The 11405-nt window shown below is 46.0% G+C and overlaps 1 protein-coding gene across 3 annotated transcripts; it reads right to left on the bottom strand.

Annotated features, from left to right (window-relative positions):
* Positions 1 to 966: 966 nt before the first annotated feature.
* On the bottom strand, positions 967 to 11193 carry LOC125428782 (zinc finger protein 501-like). Of its 3 annotated transcripts, none has more exons than XM_048489425.1 (3): positions 11160 to 11193; positions 6619 to 6747; positions 967 to 2437 (listed from the first exon to the last, which is right to left on the bottom strand). In XM_048489425.1, exons 2-3 carry the CDS (start codon positions 6668 to 6670, stop codon positions 1257 to 1259), a joined length of 1233 nt encoding a protein of 410 aa, XP_048345382.1. In that variant the 5' UTR covers positions 6671 to 6747; positions 11160 to 11193; the 3' UTR covers positions 967 to 1256. The 3 variants fall into 3 exon arrangements, with proteins under 3 accessions (XP_048345382.1, XP_048345381.1, XP_048345383.1); XM_048489424.1 differs by lacking the exon at positions 11160 to 11193 and adding an exon at positions 9800 to 9904; XM_048489426.1 differs by lacking the exons at positions 6619 to 6747; positions 11160 to 11193 and adding an exon at positions 9800 to 9890.
* Between the last annotated feature and the right edge of the window lie 212 nt (positions 11194 to 11405).

Below are 11405 nucleotides of genomic sequence, written 5' to 3'. Positions count from 1 at the left end.
TTATATCAATGTGGAATGCATAAAAGACATTGGGTTTTCATTTTTTTTAAATACCTGCCCAAAGTTCATAACCTTGAAAAGGAAATCAAGAAGGTGTGAGCAAGCACTCATGTGCAATCAGGGTAGATTTCTGACTGAAAGAATCAGGATGGAGGAATGGACCCAAAACATGTGTCCAGTAGGCAGGGCTTCCAAGTCTGGGTTAGAAATTTCTAGAGATGTGGGAGTGGAGTCTGGGAAAGGTGAACTTGGGAGAGGGGAGGGACCTCAGTTGGGTATAATGCCATAGATTCCACCCTCGAAAGCAGCCATTTTCTCCAGGGAAACTGATTGCTGTAGTCTGGAGATCAGTAAAAATTCTGGGAGATTTCCAGGTCACACCTGGATGCTGGCAACCCTAACTCACCTGGATGCTGGCAACCCTAACTCAGGTGGGGATCTTTTGCATCACCTTCCACCTGATTCTCTTAACTGAAGATGCTGAGGATTGAACTTGAAGAAGAGGAGGAGTTTGGATTTATGCCCTCCTGTAAGGAGTCTCAAAGCAACTTACAAACTCCTTCCCTTCTTTTCTCCACAACAGACACCCTGTAAGATTGGTGAGGCTTAAAGAGTTCTGAGAGAACTGTGATTAGCCCAAGGTCACCTAGCAGGTTTCACGTGTAGGAACAGGGAAACAAATCCAGTTCACCAGATTAGAGTCTGCCGCTCATGTGGAGTGAAGAATCAAACCTAGTTCTCCAGAGTAGAGTCCACTGCTCCTAACCACTATACCACGCTGGCTTTTGTGACTTTCTGAATACCAAGCAGATGTTCTTCCACTGAGTTATGGCTCTTCCTAAATAGGAATCCATAAATCAACTTGGCAACATTTTTTTTGCACAAGAACAGAGCTGGCCTTACCATGAATCAAGGTGACAGATTTGGGTGCTATTTCAGTGGTGTACAGAGGGGGCTGACACCATGTTAGAGTACGGCCATCCCCATTTAATGATGAAGAAGCCACGAGGTACAGGTGGTAGGCTGGTAAGTACTATACAGAGGAGGGCAAAATCCTAACCTTTTGTCCTTGGGTGAGTACTTTTGTTTGAGAGTCCCAATAACGGAGGCTGGCCCCATATTGCAGGAGAAAGCTGTCCAAAACACATTTATTAGAAGTCCCACTAGTTCTGATGGAACTAGTGTCCAAGGGAGTGTACAAACTTATACCCCCTCTCATGTCAGCTGTGGGATTTTTGCAGCCACAATGCCGTTCTTCAGTTTTCCCCTAAGTGGATCTTCTGGTGTCTGATAAGGTGGGAACTAGCACTGAAGCTCCGCCCACACTCCGAACATTTATATGGTTTCTCCCCTGTGTGAATTCGCTGGTGTCTTATCAGGTGAGAACTCATCCGGAAGTTTTTGCCACAGCTTGGGCAAATGTAGGGTTTCTCACCTGTGTGGGTTCTCTCATGGGCGAGGAGGTCCGAGCTCTTGCAGAACATTTTGCTGCACCAACATTTGTAGGGCTTCTCGCCTGTGTGTGTTCTCTCATGCGCAATCAGGGTAGATTTCTGACTGAAACTCTTCCCACATTCCAAGCACTTGAATGGCTTTTCACCAGTATGCGTTCTCATGTGGGTGACAAGGTTCGAGCTGGCACAGAACCTTTTATCGCAATAGGAGCATTTGAATGGCTTCTCCCCTGTGTGGATTCTCTGGTGCCGGATGAGAAGGGTGCTAGAAGTGAACCCTCTACCACACTCAGGACACTTATATGGATTTTCCCCAGTATGGTTCCTTGTATGTGTAATGTAATGTGATTTCTGAATGAAACCTTTCCCACACTCTGAGCACTTATATGGTCTTGCCCCTGTGTGGATTCTCTGATGTCTGGTAAAATCTGAAGTCAGACTGAAGCTTTTCCCACACTCCCAGCATTTATAGGGCTTCTCCCCTGTGTGGGTCCTCTGATGCGCAACAAGGTGAGAATTTTGGTTGAACCCTTTCCCGCATGTCAGGCATTTGTAAGGCTTCTCTCCGGTATGGATTCTCTGATGCCGGATAATGTCTGAGCTCACGCTGAAGCTTTTCCCACACTCAGAGCATTTGTAGGGCTTATCCTGTTTCTTAGGGAGTCTCCGGCTGATCATAAAGTCTGACCTCCAGTTGAGGCTTTTACTGTTCTTGATCCGTTTTACTCGAGTCTCTGTTGTGGGGATTATGTGTTGGCCGGCAGATTCGTTGCAGTTGTCCAAGCCTCCCCAGCAAGGAGTAGAATTTCCCACCTCCTCTAATGATTGGCTTTCATAGAACATCTCTGGCCTCTGGTGAAAATTAAAGATGGCTTCCTTTGCGCAATATCTGGAAGCGCTCTCATCATCTCGCAGATGATCCAGTTCCTCAGAATGATCTGATTCCTTGGAAAGGTCTGTGGGGAAATCTTGTCCCTCATCACCTGACAAAACAGAATAGACAGTTACGTTTGCAATAAGTCTGCTTGCCCTGACTTATGTGGCCCAGGCTAGTCTGATCTCATCAAATCTCAGAAGCTAAGAAGGGTTGGGCCTGGTCAGTATTTGGCTAGGAGATCATCATGGAAGTTGGTACACTGAGGTTACTTGAGTCAGCCAATGGCAAACCATTCCTGACCATCTCATGCCTTGAAAGCCCCATGATGGGGTCACCATAAGTTGGCTGCAACTTGATGACACTTTCCACAAATTTTTCTTTTTCCTTGTGCTCTTGAGACTGATTCAAACACACTGAAAGAACTCCCAACAGAAGCCTTCCTGGGCTGTACCAGTTCAGATTACAGATGGGGGATTTCCCCGGTTACCCCCACCCCCTACTTCAAACTCTGCCTATAGAAATCTAGCATGTCTGGGAAAGGAATTCTGGCCAAGTTTTCTCTCAAACATTTTATTCAAAACACTTATATTCCACCTTTCCACCCAATTAGTACCCTCAAGACAACAAACAGTCAAAAGGAGAGTAAATTCAGCTGTAAAAACAGCACATCTTATCTATATAAAAGGCAAGGTGCATTGGCAATGACTCACTTTTTAAAGAGCTGCATGGACATGTGAGCAGAGGGAGCCAGCCACACTGACTGGAGGCCCACTGACCACTGCTGTTTACAACTAAGGCAAACCATATTAGCAACAACTCATTTTTAAAAGAGCTGTGCAGGTACGCAAGTGGAAGTCAGTCCATGCCTGCTGTCCTGGGAGGATTGACATCCTGCAAAATATTTTAAATGTTGCATTTCAGTATTTCCTGAACAATATGACCAGCAGCAGTTTTCTAGAGTCTTGTATTTTTTCGCACAATGACCTTTATTGCTAGTATAAATATAAAACCAGCAATTTTAAACAAGCAAGAATGAGGGTCAACAATGTAATGCCAGAAGAAATGGAAAACTCTTTATCTTCTGATATAAGCCACTAATTTATTTATTCATTTATTCATTCATTCAATTTGGTATACTGCCCCATCCCCAGAGGGCTCTGGGCGGTAAAATACAATAACATAAAATACAATAACAAGAGGGGTGAGTAAATAACAACCAATAAATAATACCTAACATGAAAAACTCAGCCCCATAAACTCTAAAATATTAATTTAATTTTAAAACAGCGATTGCTACATTAAATTGGTGTCCCGCAAAAACCCTTACTTAAAAAATCCTCCTAACGAGGGAAGAGGGGGACACGGTGGGTCCCAAAGATGTAAAGGGGCCCTCACAGAAGAACAGAGGGGGGCACAATTTGGCAATTGGTCTCACCAAAGGCCCGGTGGAACTACTCAGTCTTACAGGCCCTGTGGAAATCGCCAAGATCCCGCAGGGCCTGGACAGCTGGAGGGAGAGTGTTCCACCAGGTCGGGGCCAGAGCCGTAAAGGCCCTGGTCCGAGTGGAGGCCAGTCGCATCATCAAGGGGCCAGGGACTTCCAGTAGATTGGCCTCTGCCGAATGCAGAGGCCGAGTAGGGACATATGAGGTAATGCGGTCCCGAAGGTACGAAGGTCCCAGGCTGTGTAAGGTCCCACACCTTGAAGATGATTTGGAATTCAACTGGAAGCCAATGCAGGCAGCGCAGCACAGGCTGAATGTGATCTCAAAAGGCGCCCCCTGTACGTAGGCAAGCCGCCACATGTTGGACCAGTTATAACTTCCGGATCAGACGTAAGGGAAGGCCCGTGTAGAGCGAGTTACAATAGTCTAGCCTGGAGGTGACCGTTGCATGGATCACAGTGGCTAGTTCCGCATGGGAGAGGAAGGGAGCCAACTGCTGGGCCTGACGAAGATGGAAAAACGCAGTCTGGGTTATATAGGCCACCTGGGTCTCCATTGAAAGAGACGAATCCAGTCCACCATTCCCAATTTATAAATACAACAAGTTCACTTATCCTACACAGAATCCATACACCAAGTTTCAGAATAAATGTGCGTGAGAAGTGCTAGAGGATTAATTGAATTTATTTTTCTTCAGAAAGAGCTCATGTGCTGTTTCCACAACTGAAAAATGTTACTTTTCTGCAACTGGAAGGCTGGCTGGAGGGGAAGCTTAGACAGCAGATACCTGCATTCAAGTTCCTACTTGGCCAGTGAGAGTCAGTTTGGTATAGCGCAGGGGTAGGGAACCTGCGGCTCTCCAGATGTTCAGGAACTACAATTCCCATCAGCCCCTACCAGCATGGCCAATTGGCCATGCTGACAGAGGCTGATGGGAATTGTAGTTCCTGAACATCTGGAGAGCCGCAGGTTCCCTACCCCGGTATAGCGCTTAGACCAGGGGTAGGGAACCTGCGGCTCTCCAGATGTTCAGGAACTACAATTCCCATCAGCCTCTGTCAGCATGGCCAATTGGCCATGCTGGTAGGGGCTGATGGGAATTGTAGTTCCTGAACATCTGGAGAGCCGCAGGTTCCCTACCCCTGGCTTAGACTGTCAGATTAGGACCTGGGAAAACTACGTTTGAATTCTCGGTCTTCCATGGGAACTTGCTGGTTGACCCTGGGCCAGTCACACACCCTCAGCCTAGCCTACATCACAGGGCTGTTGTTGTTTGGATAGAGTGAAAGAGGGAAGGATGTGTTAAGTCGCTTTGAGTGCAGACAGATGGCCATTTTGGTTGGGAGTAGAAGTCAAAATATGTCCATGCTAGGTGAAATGACAGGGGGCAGTAGAATAATTTATGGTAGGGTGATTGAGCTATCTCTGAATGGTGGGCTGGCCCAGGATAATATGACAAGGGTTTAGCAGTGGCTAATCATTGAATTACTGAGGAAAGGCTGCGTTGTAAAGAAACAGGGTTGCTAATCTCATAGGTGAGGCATGGGGCTCTCCAGGAAATACACCTCCAGACTATGGAAATCAGTTCTCATGGAGAAAACAGCAGCTTTGGAGAGGGCTGAGGTCCCCTTCCCAAATCCTGCCCTCTCTAGATTCCAAGATCTCTAGGAATTTCCCAACCTGGAATTATGAGTGGGCTCTGGGAGTTATTGTTTGGCAAACTTAAGTCGATTACTCATGGCCCTGGGTGCAAGGGAGCTCTGGAGGCTTTAGATAAATTGATTTTAATATATTCAATTTATTTTACAAAATTGATATGCCACCTGTCTGCCCTCACAAGGGCCACCAAAGTGGTCAACAAATTGAAACATCCATAATAAAATCATGGCTTCAAAACCATTAAATTTGACAAGAAGAGTTTGAATTTATACCCTGCTTTTCGCAAGGAGTCTCAAAGTGGCTTACAAGCTCCGTTTCCTTCCTCTCCCCACAACAGACATCTTGTGAAGTAGGTGGGGCTAGGAGAGTTCTGAGAGAACTGTGACTAGTCCACGGTCACCCAGAAGGCTTCATGTGTAGAAGCAGGGAAACAAACCCTGTTCACCAGATTAGGGTTTGCTGCTCATGTGGAGGAGTGGGGAAACAAACCCAGTTCTTCAGAGTCCACCTGTTCTTAACCACTAAACCTGGAATGATGAGAGGTCTCTGGGAGTCATTATCTGGCAAACTTGAGTCTATTACTCATGACCTTGGCTGTGAGGGAGCTCTGGAAGCTTTAGACCAGGGGTAGGGAACCTGCGGCTCTCCAGATGTTCAGGAACTACAATTCCCATCAGCCTCTGTCAGCATGGCCAATTGGCCATGCTGGTAGGGGCTGATGGGAATTGTAGTTCCTGAACATCTGGAGAGCCGCAGGTTCCCTACCCCTGCTTTAGACAAAAGGATTTTCATCAATTCTATTTATTTAATTTTATTTTACAAAATTGATACCTCACCTTTCTGCCCTCACAGGAAGCAAAACTCCCAACAGTTTGTCTTCACCAAGCTCACTTCAGTTGTCAAAGGCTGGGCTGTAGGAGAGCTAACAGGAGAAGACTGTTCCCTCCTCCTCCCAAACAAACACTTTACACATGCATGGAGTATGTACTTGGCTCACATTTTTTATTCTCATAAGAATCCTGTCAGATAGGCTAGGCTTGAGAGAAGATGACTGACCCAGGGCAAGGGAGGATTCAAATTCGGGTCTCCATTCCCAACCCAACATTCTGTCACACAAGAATAAAACAAAAAACTTTTCTCTCTACCCCCATCCTACTTTGGCCCAGTGCATTCCTGTGTGTACCTCTTTGAGCCTGGATTGAGAACCCAGAGGAATTCTCATGTTGCTCCTGCATGGCTTCTGTCCATGGGATCTGCGTCCAGGTAGCCGCTTTAAAAGGTGCTTTGGGTGCAGTGTGACTTGATTAGACTCCTAAAAAACCAGACCAGTTTGAATTAACTTCACATTAATAGGTGTTACAGAGAAACAAGCCATCTGTTAGCTTCCTATTGACAGAAAAAAGACCTCCACTCTCATTGGATGGGCTGCTGTGATGTCATACAAGGGACACCAACATTCTAGCACCCAAGAGAAACATGAGGTGGAAGTGAGACCTATTGTCTGATAAGAATCAAACAGAATTTTGGTTTTTGCTGATGAAAGAAAACAGTTGCAGGACCTGGAAAAAGGAGTGGTGGGGGAGAGAATTTGGTGAGGATACAAGGCAGTGTTGTGTTGTCTGGCTATGTATTGTGTGTGTCTCAGGGTTGCCTGGCAAGCTTCCATGGCAGAGTGGGAAGGGGGGGTGTCTCCTAAATCCTGGTCCAGCACATGAACTGCTACATGCAAAAAGGCAAGGGTGATATGATTTTGGTGTGGAGGAGTCCAGAGACAAAGAAGCTTGCTCCATATTCAACATGATATCCTTTAAATTTTTAAACGTGGCTATCATGTCACCCCTTAATCTTCTCTTCTCCAAACTAAACATACTTAGTTCCCTAAGTCTCCTCCTAATCTATATATATAAAAAGCAAACCATCTGTTTGTGAGTCGTGCTCTAACTCCAAAACCACTGGACAGATTGCTTTCAAATTTTCACTCAACATGCCTTTCCAATTCGGGCAGGTTTTCGGATATTCATATTGCTGAAATTCAATTCAAATGTCTTTTTCCTGGTGCACCAGGCCATGAAGCTGGTTGTGTTTAATTGTCACCCTTAGAATGTTCATGCAGCATGTCTGAGCTTGAGGGGTTGGTATGCCCTTACAATGTTTGCGCAGATGGCCAGAGATGAACAGAGAAAACAGTAAACAGGTAATACTGGTAGGTAATACAAGTGGAAGTGAAACACATACACACTTTGCTGTGTGAGACGTCAGGTGGGGTTCCCCCCCCTCACACGCAGGTAACTTTCACTCTCTGTGCCTCACCCACTGCTACCACACAATACACATACTCTCATACACATCCAGCTCAACCTCACACACCTCTTTTACTAAAAGCGAGCTGGAGTTTTCCTTTTTCTTCTAAGAAAATCCGTGGGGTGGGGGCAAACCAACACTACTGGCTCTGCTTCTTTTGCATGTGGCCCTTTACGAACCCAGGGAGCTGGCCTCGATCTAAGCACCTCACCATCCTGCCTCTGTTGCCTGACTGGGATAGCCTGCTTGTCCCAGTTCTGCCTTCCCCAAGCCAGGCCTGTGCATGTCAACCAGCCTCATGGACAGCGGGATTCACAGTCTGGACAGTTCCGTTGTGGAATGGAAAAGGTTACCTTATACTAAAAAAACAAGACACCACCATATAACAATGTGAATTGAAAAGAGGGATTCCATTTGACCATCCCAAAAGGCTATGCTGCGGATCATTGGACCTGCATGGACATCTGTGTGGGTTGCGGACTGTGATGAGAAGGACAATTGCCACAGCAACGCGTGGCCGGGCCCCGCTAGTAGGGCATAAATTCCAGACCTTATACCATTTTGATTGCTGTCCTCTGGATATGCTCCAGCTTGTCAATATCCTTCTTGAACTATGGTGCCCAGAATCGGTCACAGTATTCCATGTGAGGTCTGACCAACACCAAATAGAGTGCACGATTACTTCCATTGATCTAGATTTTATACTCCTATTGATGCAGCCCAGAATTGTATTGGTTTTCTTAGCTACCATATCACACTGTTGACACATGTTCAGCTTGTGGTCTACTAAGACACCCAGACCCCTTTCACATGTACTGTTATCCAGCCAGGTGTCACCCATCTTTTATCTATGCATTTCGTTTTTCCTTCCTTACATTTTCCCCTGTTGAATGAATGGCCCAATCTTGTCTTGGAAGCTAAGCAGGGGCAGCCCTGGTTAGTATTTGGATGGGATGCCACCAAGAAAGTCTAGAGTCATTATGCAGAGGCAAGCAATGGAGAGTCATCTCTTGCATTGAAAACCCTGAAGGGGTCACCATAAATTGGCTGCAACTTGATGGTACTTCTTGAGGGCAACAATTAGTAACTATAGCCTGTTTAGGGTAGAGAGCTTGATAGTAAATCAGTCCACCACTTCTTCCTGGCTTCTTCCTGGAACTTCTTAGCTGAATGCTCCACTGTGGTCCTAGTGCCTATTCAGCCTTCCCCCCAACTTAAGAGTTCTATAAGGTAGTGCTCACTATTTACTGCATCAAAGGGTTTTCAAGGCAATGGATGAACAGAAGTGGTTTTGCCATTGCCTGCCTCTGTGTAGTAACCCTAGAATTCCTAGTGTCACATGCCTTTAAAGATGACAGCCACAGATGTGGACAAAACATTAGGAACTAAAACTACCAAACCTTGGCTACACAATCCAGAAAACCCACAATGCTCAATCTTTGTAGAGCTTGCATATCTGGTGGCTAATAAACATCTTTTCCTCTACTGGCTACCAGTACTTTAAAAATGGACTGATAACCCCACCTGCAATACAATGCACTCAACCCAAACTTTTGCATAGCAAGTTCCCCACCTGGTGACATGGACAATATACCCCACTAAACTTTCCCTTCTCACTAGACACAGTGTGAAACAAACTTTTCTCTGTGATACACCTCTGAAGATGCCAGCCACAGTTGCAGGCGAAATGTTAGGAACAAGATCTACAAGACCACAGCCACACAGCCTGGAAAACCCACCACAACCATCTTTTCCTCTATTTAAAAAGCCAGGAGAAAAGGAGTTTCAGGCACTGAGTTCTGAGGAATGCATTTAGGCAGATAAAAACGTCAGCTTTTCAAAATAAAAGCCTTCTACTTTGCAATCCACCCACACCTCTATTCTTGTCTCTTTGGTACTACAAATAATACCATAAATGAGTATCCCCTTCCAGGTGGACTAGTCTTTAATGCTGCCCATCTGTCATGTCATAGCGAAGAAACGGAAAGCAAACAGATCACCAGACCCTACCCTCGAGTGAGCTCATCCCAAGGAAATACTTCCTTTTCATGTATTCCCCTCACCTCTCCTTCCAGATCTGCAGCCGGACCAGAATTTTTCCTTCTTCTCAGCTACTATTGCAATAACTGCTGGGGCTCCTGGGGGAACCCAGTGTGGAGCTCCGCCCAGTGGCACAACAGGAAGAGACATCATAATTTGCATCGCTCCACCCCTCCTTTTCTGACAGTTGTCTCTGGCCTTTCTAGGAGCTGAGCTTTGTCTATTTAACCCTCCAAGGTGCTGCATGGTTCCTGTGTAACTTCCTTACAACACAGTCCCTTACTTGGCTCAAACCAAGTAGGGGGTTTTGCGGACTGCCTCTTTGCTGTCGTAGCCCAGTCAAGTTGGCCACCTCTGGAAGGCTGCTTTTCACCTTTCTACCTTAGAGGAACTCAAGGTGGCTTCCAATATAAATAACAATAAAATACATTAAAACCACAAGTTAAAATTAGCCATTTAAAACTGCCAGTAGTTTATCTCCCTGTATTACAACTGCTCTCCAGGTGACAGAGGTTAGTTCTCCTGGGCTCATTCCGCACATGCAGAATAATGCACTTTTAAACTGCTTTCAGTCCTCTTTGAAGCTGTGCGGAATTGCAAAGTCCACTTGCAAACCGTTGTGAAAGTGGTTTGAAAACGCATTATTTTGCGTGTGCGGAAGGGGGAGAAAATGGTTGCTCTTGAAGGTGGACTTTATGCCATTACACTACAGCCAATAGAAATCCCTTCCCTCCCCAAAACTTACTTTCTTCAGACTCCCCCTCCAAAATCTCCAGGTATTTCCCAACCCAGAGCAGACAAACCAGCCTAGGCCGCGAGCAGTTTCTCCAGAATCCAGCAAGCAGGGCTGGGCTTCCCTCTGCACTCCCAACTGGTATATCATACCACTGTAGCCTTGCTGCTGGAAAGAACTGCGTGAAAAAGGACTCCGAAGTCTAGGGTTGCCAACTCTAAATTCCTGGAGATATGAGAATGGAGCCTGGGGAGGGCAGGATTTGGGGAAGGGGGGGGGAAACTAACTGGGGTATGATGTAGGGTTGCTAACCTCCAGGTGATCTTCTGGAGATTTCCTGCTATTAGACTTGATTTTCAGAAATTAGTTCCCCTGGAGAAAATGGCTGATTTGGAGGGTGGACTCGATAGCATTATGACCTGCTGAAATCTCCCCTTCCCAAACTCCACCCTTCTCCACCCCCATAATCTCCTGTTATTTCCCAACCCAGACCTGGTAACCCTAACTCCACCTCCCACAGGAGCTACGTCCACCAGGGGACTGATCTCGGTAGTCTGGAGGTCAATGATAATTCTGGGAAAATTATAATCTCAGTCACCACCTGGAAGAAGGCAACCTTGAAGTCATAGGTAAAGGACTGGAGACCTTACCTGCCGTCACCTGTTTCTCCTGCTGGTTTTTCCATCTTGGTATATTTGGAAGAGTTTGAAGTACATCTGCAGTACATTCAGGATACACTAAGGTGTGATGGATTTACAACATCCCAAATCCCTTTTCTCCATTGACTTTGATGCACTGGCTGTGATCTGGATCTGTTCAGCAATTGCTCTGGTAATGGAGGTCAGGTAGGTGACACTTGGAATCTTTCCACAGACGGCTCTCCACCAGTCAGAGGG

Source organism: Sphaerodactylus townsendi, linkage group LG03 (genome assembly GCF_021028975.2).
Source record: "Sphaerodactylus townsendi isolate TG3544 linkage group LG03, MPM_Stown_v2.3, whole genome shotgun sequence".
NCBI lineage: Eukaryota > Metazoa > Chordata > Lepidosauria > Squamata > Sphaerodactylidae > Sphaerodactylus > Sphaerodactylus townsendi.
This window is presented reverse-complemented; position numbering and strand designations above follow the sequence as displayed.